The sequence below is a fragment of the Mytilus edulis genome, chromosome 6 (genome assembly GCF_963676685.1).
Source record: "Mytilus edulis chromosome 6, xbMytEdul2.2, whole genome shotgun sequence".
NCBI lineage: Eukaryota > Metazoa > Mollusca > Bivalvia > Mytilida > Mytilidae > Mytilus > Mytilus edulis.
In genome coordinates, this window is record NC_092349.1 from 11,052,216 (window position 1) to 11,063,281 (window position 11,066).

At 33.2% G+C, this 11,066-nt stretch overlaps 1 protein-coding gene across 1 annotated transcript in view; it reads left to right on the forward strand.

Moving 5' to 3' along the window:
- LOC139527098 (uncharacterized) overlaps window positions 1-10,505 on the forward strand; it is a 33,254-nt gene extending 22,749 nt beyond the window's left edge. The window contains exons 9-15 of the mRNA XM_071322368.1: window positions 1,410-1,502; window positions 2,197-3,486; window positions 4,007-4,105; window positions 4,614-5,938; window positions 7,237-7,310; window positions 7,952-8,053; window positions 10,266-10,505. Coding sequence (XP_071178469.1) covers window positions 1,410-1,502; window positions 2,197-3,486; window positions 4,007-4,105; window positions 4,614-5,221 — 2,090 coding nt within the window. The 3' untranslated portion in view covers window positions 5,222-5,938; window positions 7,237-7,310; window positions 7,952-8,053; window positions 10,266-10,505. The remainder of the gene's footprint in view (window positions 1-1,409; window positions 1,503-2,196; window positions 3,487-4,006; window positions 4,106-4,613; window positions 5,939-7,236; window positions 7,311-7,951; window positions 8,054-10,265) is intronic.
- Window positions 10,506-11,066: the final 561 nt, after the last annotated feature.

Genomic DNA, 11,066 nt, shown 5'->3' on the forward strand with positions numbered 1-11,066 from the left:
TTAATCCAATTTGATATAATGAATTCGGAGAAAAATGTGCACGAAGTGTTATGCTGGAACCAAATAATGAAAATTAAAAACATAAGACCAATCAAAATATACTAAAAAGAATTATAAAATTTCAGATTTTATTAAAATATACATCTTTTTTTTTTGTAAAACACCATAGATACGTAAAGGATTTTGAAAACCCAAGGTCGATTTACTAAAACATATTTCTAATTCAATCATTAATATCATTAAGGTTATGCATTAGTGTACTATAAAAACTATGTCATAAGTCATTCATTAATTATATAAGTTATTGGAGGTTTTTTCTACACAGACAAGATAGTATATATAAATGCCCCTCTCCGATATATTAACTTTTTACACGTAAAATTGCATTGCAGTGAGCAAACAACTTCTTATTTTAGTATATGGTGTTTCTGGAAGAAAGTTATGATACGCTCGACACAAGCAAAACGGTTGTCAAATACAAATGAATTAAATGAATCACCTCTTAAAGAGAGGCAAACAATACCAAAGGGACATTCAAACTAATAAATCAAAAATAAACTGACGCCGCCATTGCTAAAAACGAAAAAGAAAAACAGACGAATAGCAGCACAAAAAACACAACATAGAAATCTAAAGTCATAGCAGCACGCACCCAACCAAAAAAATGGGTTTGATCGCAGGTGCTCTGGAAGGGTAAGCAATTCCTGTACTACCTTTGGCATCTGTCGTGTTGTTACGCAAGGATAAATCCAACTCCACCACTTAAATTCTAGGTTTAATAGCTTTTTTATGAGCAGCAATCCTCTATAAAGTATATCCTGATAGGAAATACAAGCCCTTGAATATCGTATCAATCACAAAATTACTGAACTCCGAGGAAAATTCAAAACAGAAAGTCCCTAATCAATTGCAAATGGCAAAATCAAATGCTCATACACATCAAACGAATGGTTAACAACTGAGAGAGATATACTCCGTATGCAGGCGTTGCTGGAATGTTGCTGCATAGAAATAGCAAGTTCACAATTTTGAAGCTGTTATCATCTCTTTTATCGTAAAGTTTTGTTTTCAATCTACCCTCATTGTCCATTTCTAGATGTAGTCTAAATGATTTGTTACGTAATAATTTTAAAAGTTTACAACAGTATTTAAATAAACTCATCATAGATACCAGGACTAAATTTAGTATATACGCCGGACGCGCGTTTCGTCTACAAAAGACTCATCAGTGACGCTCGAATCCAAAAAAGTTAAAAAGGCCAAATAAAGTACGAAGTTGAAGAGCATTGAGAACCAAAATTCCTAAACGTTTTGCCAAATACAGCTAAGGTAATCTATGCCTGAGGTAGAAAAGTTCCGGAGCATGTCCTTTAACGATAGTGTTTTTAAAATAATTTTCATTTTTGTAGGAAATCTTCACCTAGGTGAAACCGGAAATCGAACGATTTTGCAAGCACAAAATATGAAGCAGCAATGGAACGGGATGCATCTTTTTAACGAAGGTTTGAAAAACTAATTAGTAATTAAATACAAAACTAACCAGCGAAAGTACTTGAATAACGTTTTTCCTCTAATGAATTACAATGAAAATCCTGGATTAGTCACTAGCATTTCATTCCAGAAAACGACTTTTTGTTTTAATATTGTTCAAATTTGAATCGGGGAAGTATTGTTAAAAGTTAAAGTTTTATTTTTTTATTTGTATGACGTCATGTTTAGCTCTGACAGCTTTGCGCAAAATCATTCACCAGGTTTCGTGAAATTTTGTTCTGTATTGAAATGTATGCATTTTTTCAAGCTCTAATGTAGTTTTGTTTTGTTATGCATACAAATAGAATAAAAAATATTGTTATCGAAGACTTTTTGCCCTTTATCGAGATTAAAAAACCGCAAATAGCTCCAATTCGCATCGATATGATAATATTAAATTGACAAACGTGGCAACCGTTCAATTACAATAAGGTTATTCCTTGAATGAAAACTACTGTAGATAATTGTGCCTGTGTTGATATGCAGATCACATCAAATGATGTAATGTCAGTTAAATTACGATATAACTGAATCATGTGTGTTCCTAATTTCAAACTATATTAAACTCTTTTTGATTAATTTGAATCACTTTGTCACACACACACTACAATATTTCAACTAACACCGAAAAGACTAATTTTAAACACATGTTTTCATTATATCTAGAATTCACGTTGACCAACATAGACATGAAAGACGGTGATATTGGCTTGTATGTCCACAAAGGAGCGTCCAAAATTGACGTTATTAACGTCACAATTGGTGAGATGGAAGGATTTATAAAGGCAATAGATTTTCATGGAAATCTGGAATTATATCTTAATGATAGCATTATTAATACAAAGAACATTGCAGTTAATGTCGAAATAAACAAAACGGAAACGTTATATATCAACTTTGATAATAGTGAATTGTATAGTTCAACAGGAAAATTATTTAGTTTGAGCGAGTCAGCCTCCACAAAAAATTTGACTGATATTCATTTAAACGTAAAAAACTCAGTTTTCGCAACAGCTAGCGAAAACCTGTTTGAAATAAATACTTGCTCAAGTAGGATACATAGTAAGATGATCTCATCCTCGTTTTCTGTGGAAAATGGTGGCAAAACAATTTTCAGTTGCAAAGCAAGATCAGTAGATTTAGCAGGACTAATGAATACATTCGACAATAGTGATAAAGGTTTTCTCATATCATTCTGTGACAAAAAAGACAAGACACAAGATTTTGTTATTGGATTGAACCTTACTAACAATAGATTTGAAAATATAGATTCGACAGCAATTGAAACACATGGTCAATTGAATGTAATAGTGATAGAGAACAATTATTTCGTTGGAAACGGTGAATGTATAAAGCATTCCATAGCAGATTTTGATTTTGATTCTTTAACAATATCTCATAATGTATTCTCTAATAATACTGCAAATGGAATTGTTAAACTATTACAGCCTCGTTCTGGAAATTCAACCATCAACTTGGTCCAGAATATATTTGAAAACAACCGAGATATCGTGATATCATTTACTTCCCCGTATATTAATATATATCAAAGTTTCTTTGAAAACAAAGATTCTGCATACAATTTAAAAGTCGAAAGTGACACACATAGTTACACTGGAAGAGTAGTTAATGCGTCTCAAAACTACTGGGGTACAAATGATGTTAATGTTATTGAAAAAAGAATATATGATAATAACTATGATAACACATTGTTTAAAATCACCTTCAGGCCATATCTAGGATCCAAAAACTATTCAGACATTCAAAACAAAGAGGCAACATTTTTGAGTTCTAATGGCGATATTGGTGGAATTGTAAGTGCAAATGTCACCCTAACAAAGGGAAGCAGTCCATATGTTGTAATTTCTAATATTGTGGTACAAGAAAATGTCGTTTTAACATTAGGAGCTGGTGTTGTACTGCTTTTTAAGGAAGATCTTAGTATAACGGTCTACGGTGAGTATTCGTGAATGGTTTGCTATAGCCGATTAATATTGATTTTTAAAATGTAGTTAAATGTAGTAACTGTAGAAAATTGAGAATGAAATTTCCATTTATAGGGTATAAGTGACTGAATGTTCCTTATGAAATAAAAAAAGATGTGTGATTATTATCTATGAGGCACGTACCTAGTAGATACCAAATGATATATCCACTGTAGATCACCGTACGGCCTTCAACAATGTTCAAAACTTATCATATTTGTTATGTATATTTATATTTCTTTACATACGAACTGAGTTTTGTATTGGTTAGGTTCTCATTGCAACAATCGCTTGTGACTTATTTACCGATACATTAAACAATAATTTGATAACGACATTAGTTATTTAAATACAAACAGTCCATTTGAATAGTAAAATATATTTTTTTAAATGTCTCAAGACTCTCATGAAAAAATGAGTAACAGGCAACCAAAGACAACAAATGAAATATTAGCGCTTAGTTCACTTTACAATTTTTTAATTTAATTAAGGAGCCTTTATTGTTTTGGGAACGCCAGATGACTTGGTTCAGTTGGAACCGGAAGTTATCGACAAACCATGGAGAGGGGTAGATATCAAATCATACATAGGTAAATATAAATATATTTTGTTTGCATCAGTGTTACAATTTCCGTACAAAGACCATTTAAGACCGCTCTGTAGATACGGTAACGGGTGTCGCATTTGGAGCTCGATCTAATTAAATGTTCGAACACCTGCGACCTTTCTTGTTGTTTGTCTTTAAGTCTATTTTTCCTGTTTTGCTTTGGTATTAATCATGATGATGATTGTCTGCTCGATTATTGACGTATGAGTTTGAATATCCATTTCGTTAAGATACCATAGAGGGACATTCAAATTCACAGATCGAACACGCCATGGCCAGAAAAGAATTAATGACAAACAGACTCTTTTGCACATTATCTACATTTTTTATCGGAACATTATTTATCTTAATTGCTTGCAATGCATGTTCATTTGTAGGTTTCAAATTCAACGTAATAGCAAGATTTCCTCAGTAGAAAATACGCATTTTGACATTTTATGACTATATTTTTTATAAATTTATTTATATTGCGATGTCTTTTTTTAACCTAGGAAATGCTAATTCAAATTTGCAATACCTTGCTGTAAAGAACACTACTACAGGCATTCGTGTATGGAGTATGAACACGTTTGTCTACAATGTAACATCTCAGTACTCTGCAACAAATGGATTTACTTTTTTTGTCAATAGCAATGTAACGGAAGTGGCCATTTCTGAGTTAAACGCTTCAAATAATGTGAAAACTGGAATTCAGATTGTAACAGAAGACACACCTTCATCAGAAATTGTGTTCCGTATTCGTAAATGTACTGTTAGTCAAAACAACGAATACGGTGTTGATATAAAAGTCAATGCAAGTGTTATTATTTCTGAATGTGATATTGAAAGGAATACCGAGTCTGGGATACATGTGTTCCAAGATTTAGGAGGAAGAATGAATATTAACAATTCAAAAATATCACGAAATGTAAAATATGCAATCAAAGGATATTTCACGGAGGAGCTTGTGATAGATTCTTGCATCATTTCTGACCATTCTTTCCGTCGGTTTGGCAAATATTGGTTTCAAAGAATATCTTATGTATATCTGCGAAAGAACGACAACTCAAAGTTTCACATTAAACTATTAAACAGCGTTTTTGAAAAAAAACATCAATGATGGAATTGAAGTTTACTTCCATTACTATAGCATTGGTGGCCTTATGCTTCATATTGAAAACAATACATTTACGGGCGGAAATAAGACACTTTTCATCAATTACAACTCCTTTTACGAAAACATGGCTTACGTTAAAATTATCAGAAACTTGTTTCTCAACAATTCGAACTCAGACGGTGCTCTTCTACAATCTAAATTCGAACACGTTGGTGATGTGAAATTTGAGAATAACAAATTTGAAGGAAATATCGCAAAAACTACTTTACTTATGACAGGAAATGTAAAATATTCCGTCGGAAAAATATCGATACAGCACAATGATATATCGGGCGATTGGGCAACTGAATCAATAATTGACATTAACACTTATCACGAAATAACTGTTAACTATAATAATCTTCGAAACTTGTTTCCAAATGTATGCGTCATTAGTGCACCAAAATTCGAGGAGTCATTTGAAATAAATGCTACTTTCAATTACTGGGGGCACGAATCAGCAGTAGAAATTTTGGATGATGCATGCGGATTTGAAAAAGATATGGACAGAAGTTTTATGCATTATATACCTTTTTATACCGATAACAATTTTAATCAAGTTGTTGCATTGACACAAGACAGATTTGATGCACATGGAGCACTCGGAGGATATGTAACTAAGGATTTTACCATTCCAAGTCTAAGTAGTCCCATTATCATATCAAGATCTTTGTTTGTCAGGTATGAATTTTGGCCACATAAATTAAAAATAAAACAATCTTAGTAATAAAATAAGACGATACAATTCAAGATAAGACCAATAATATGGGAATCGTATCAAATGAAAACGGAACGAGAACGGGTCCGTTTACATAGTAATGTTCTGACGCTATGCATGCATCACTCGTTAGCCGAACTCACTATATTAAACCAAACATCGGTCAATTATCATATGTAGTATCATGATAAGTATTTTGTTCCCTTTCTATTGAATACATATGCCATCTCTTTTGTCTTACAAATATTACACTTGAAATGATTTGTATCAGATTAAAAAACAAACTTTTTTTGTGATGGCTACTTATTGAAAAAGATGGCATTCAATTTCTTGATTCAAACTTATCAGTAAATATAACAATTGTTCTTGTCCGCAAGTTAAAATATATTCGGCCAAAGAATCAAGAGGAAATTGCAAATGAACGTTACATTATGTAAGACGCTGTTTGTTATTTGTTATGATATGAATTACAGTTCATTCTACTACAACACATTGCACTTTTGCTCATTTGTCAAAAAATTGTCGTAAGGCCTATATAAAGAATTAAGTATAAACTAGTCTATGCTCGTTCATTTTTTATTGTTTGTTTGGGCATTTTATGTTTATGAAAATTACTGACTTTTTACAACCACTGGGTCGATACCACTGCTGGGTGAGTTTTAATTTTCCGATGGTATCACCAGCCCAGTAGTCCCCATCTGTGCTGACATGAATTATCATTGATATGGATATTTATAAATTAACAGTTTACATAACTTTGATTTTTTTTTAAATATTACGGCTTTTCTACCTCAGGAATAGATTACCTTAGCTGTATTAGGCAAAACTGTCTGACATTTTGGTCCTAAATGCTCCCCAACTTCGTACTTAAATAGGCCTTTTTAACTTGTTTGAATTTGAGTTTATTGTAGACGAAACGTGCGTCTGGCGTTAATACAAAATTTAATCTTGGTATCTATGATGAGTTTATTTGCATCCGATGTAGAACTTTATTCACAATTTGTAAATCCATTACCTGTGTCAATTTCCTTAAAATATCATTATGATTATGTGGAATATGACTTTCAGAGTAATGTTTTATAATAAAAAAGAAGTCACATGCACTCATTTAAGCCATAAGCGGTAAAAATTAGCACTGCTCATATTTGAGGCATACTTATACTAGGATTAAATTCATAGTAGCTACAAAATAGAAGTGTTATCAACTCATTACAAATAATCGACTATAGATTATATATGTACGCATTCATGTTTTGTCTAGACCAGGTTCGGTTTTGACAGTTGCATCTGGTGCCGTCCTTCTTTTTAAAGAAAACAGAGGAATATATGTTCAAGGTATGTTAAAGTAAAAAGATAAACAAAAACCGTGAGATATGTCTGTAAAAACTTATCAAATATACCAGGACTATTTTTGACATGGAAATTAAGATTCATCAGTAGCGCGTGAACCAAAACAGTTGGAAGTTTGATTATTGATCCGTTCCCCCCCCCCCCCCCCCCACCCCCAACAACAAAGAAAGTATGTACCAGAGGCGGATTTAGGGGGGCTGGGGGGCCCGGCCCCCCCTTTTTGGGAAACAAATTGGTTGTTTACATAGGGAATCACTGAAGCGCGACTGGAGCGGGCCCCCTCTTAGGTCAGTCAGTAGGCCCTCACTTATGAAAATTTCTGGATCCGCCACTGTGTACTGCAATGTTCAGTCCTGTCCAATTATTGCTGTATGCTTGTTTTTACCCTTAATAATGAAAATGAAAACAACACGTTATAAATTGCATACACCCGAAGTGCTTTATTCGATTTACCTTCACCAGGAACGCTCGAAGCCGTATATTAAATCCAAGGATGTATGAAAACCGAAACATTTGAACAGACATATAACCAAAGTATGATAATAAATACATAGCAATAAGAACAATGCAATATTCATGATATTGAACAAGATAGATTTTATTTTTGTCAATCTTTAATTTTTCAGGAGCATTGCAGATTTCTACAGGTAGCAGAAGGCTTACTGTCATAGACTCTGAGAACGAAAATGTTCCTTGGTATGGAATAGTGATGAAAACTACAAGTGATAGTGAGTTATCATTCAATAAAAGATTGATATATCATAATATAGCCAGGCGTTCTCGACCATGTGTTTATCGTTCTTGTTTGTGTTGTTAAAAGTATCTTTTTCGGAAGAAACGAGTTGTTTTGGTTGTACCCTCTAGTACTTGTGTAAATCCTGTTACCCTCCTTTTGTATTACGTTTACTTAAGAAAGAGTCAGAAAGAGCTAAAGACCGAGCGGAAAATTAGATTTAACAGAGGGGCGAAAGATAAGGAAAGATAAAAAAAAGATATGCTGTAGTTGTCCAAAATATTTTTACATAAAACACAAATCCGAACGCCTACATTGTGGTGCCATTTATAATGACAGTGCTACTTTGAAAATAGTGCAAACGCTTATAGCTCACTAATAGTTATCAAAGGTACCAGGATTATAATTTAGTACGCCAGACGCGCGTTTCGTCTACAAAAGACTCATCAGTGACGCTCAAATCAAAATATTTATAAAACCAAACAAGTACAAAGTTGAAGAGCATTGAGGATCCAAAATTCCAAAAAGTTGTGCCAAATACGGCTAAGGTAATCTATGTCTGGGATAAGAAAATAAAAGGTACAAAAAAAAAGCCTCTAACAAAGGTTCGAGTTAAATACTTCTTGTATATCAGTCAGGAACGTTGATCATGTTGATGTCGTCAACAAAAGTTTCGGTATATGGTTTAAAGTTTAAACATCGCAAAATTTGTCAAACATTGTCAGAAATTATATTATAACAATCCACAGTAAAGTTTAGGACTTAAGTTGCAAAATGATGGACATCAAGCAATAAATTTGTCAAATCTTCATGTAATTTTATACAACTATGATAAAGATGGAGCTATTTTATGAACAAAACATCTGCAGGAAAATTCTGAATGTTATTTAATGCTTCCATATTTTAAGACTAAATTGTTTTGCAGTCAAAAGTCTGGTGTTATTAAAGTGTTTTAGACATTAATAAAAGAGGGACGAAAGATACCAGAAGGAGAGCCAAACTCATAGATAGTAAATAAACTGACAACGCCATGGCTAAAAATAAAAAGACAAGCAGACAAATAATAGTACAGAAGGCAAACATAGGAAACAAAAAACTTAGCAACACGAACCCCACCTAAAACTGGGGGTGATCTCAGGTGCTCCGGAAGGGTAAGCAGATCCTGCTCCACATGTGGCATCCGTCGTGTTGCTTATGTTAATACAAATCCGGTAAATAGTCTAATTCGGTAGGTCACATTCATGAAAAGGGAAGGGTATTGTAGTTACGACATAAGGAACATATCCTATATCATCTGTGAAATGGTTATTCTATAACGGTCAACCAACTCGTTTATCAAACCTTACAAGAATTTTATTAAACGGTGGCAGAAGATTTGTAGCATTCAGAGATATTTCAGAATCAAAACAAACAATATTTTCTGTATTTTACTGATAATTGAACATAGGGGCTTTGTTTTAGTTTTATAATTTACACATAGAATGAAATTACATAATATTAAAATTACATACTTTATACATCATAAATAACCCTGTTGAACTTTTAGGGGAAAGATTTGAAAGTAACATATAAACTTCTTTAATTTGAAGAGAAAGCGTCTGAAGAAATTAATCAATTATAATGCTTCTGTTGGTTTTGTATGATACGTAACTTTATACTGTTTGATTTACAAATAATAGTCGTGCTTGGACCATGCAAAATTCTGGAAGACCAGAGGGCTACCGTTCACTATGTTTAAATCAATTAGAATGCCCTCTGGAGGAATTTCTTTTTACCTATGGAAATTTCAATAGTTTAATTGGCATTATACATTGTTTTTCTTGTGGCTATTTATTTCCTTCAAAAGGATGAAGGTGAATAAGGTATGGAACATAATAAGCGCTACAATCATATTTTAAATGTTTGAAACACTCTAAACATGCTGAAACAAAACAAAAACATTTAACTTCAACGGGTGGTAGGGGGTTTGGGTTATGTTTTTTTTCCTAAAAAAAACATATTCCGATCCACAATTTAAAAAAAAGACAGTTTTGATTGATAGAGTTGAAAAAATCATATCCCTCCCTTTGAAGTTCTATTGTTGCTCTCTTTTTTTGTGTCTGAATTCAGATATGCAGATATGAGTTAATCGTTTTTGATTCTCTATGCACAATCCATCTTTTTGGGGTATTTCCTCAGTATTCTCATATAATTTATATTTGTTTCAGAATATTCCGCCATAAACTACGCCCAGATTAATAACACCATGCAAGGTTTTACAGCGTTTACTAACAGATTTGAAATGAAACATACTCAAATTAATAATTCCAGAGCGTCATGTTTGAGCATCGAACCCAATGATACTGGTGTTACAACTCATGATTTTGAAGGCACCAGTATAAGCAACTGTAAGGAGATAGGCATTTCTTTTTTTGGTGATGGAGAAATAAATGTTTACAATGTTAATATTCAAAGAGGGACGAAAGATACCAAAGGGACAGTCAAACTCATAAATCTAAAACAAACTGACAACGCCATGGCTAAAAATGAAAAAGACAAACAGAAAAACAATAGTACACATGACACAACATAGAAAACTAAAGAATAAACAACACGAACCCCACCAAAAACTAGGGGTGATCTCAGGTGCTCCGGAAGGGTAAGCAGATCCTGCTCCACATGCGGCACCCGTCGTGTTGCTTATGTGATTACAAATCCGGTAAATAGTCTAATTCGGTAGGTCAAATTCATGAAAGGGAAGGGGATTGTAGTTACGACGTGAGGAACATATCCGATATCATTTTTGAAATGGTTATTCCATAACGGTCAACCAACTAGTGATGGCGTCCGTAAAATTTACGAAGGGATGATTTCAACTTCACCATTTGGAACTCTTGATTTAATAGCTTCCTTGTGAGCAGTAACCCTCTATCAAGAAAATCATGATAGGAAATGCAAGCACGGGAATATCGTATCAATTGAGAGATATATACCCCGTATGCAGGTGCTGCTGGAATGTTGCTAAAATG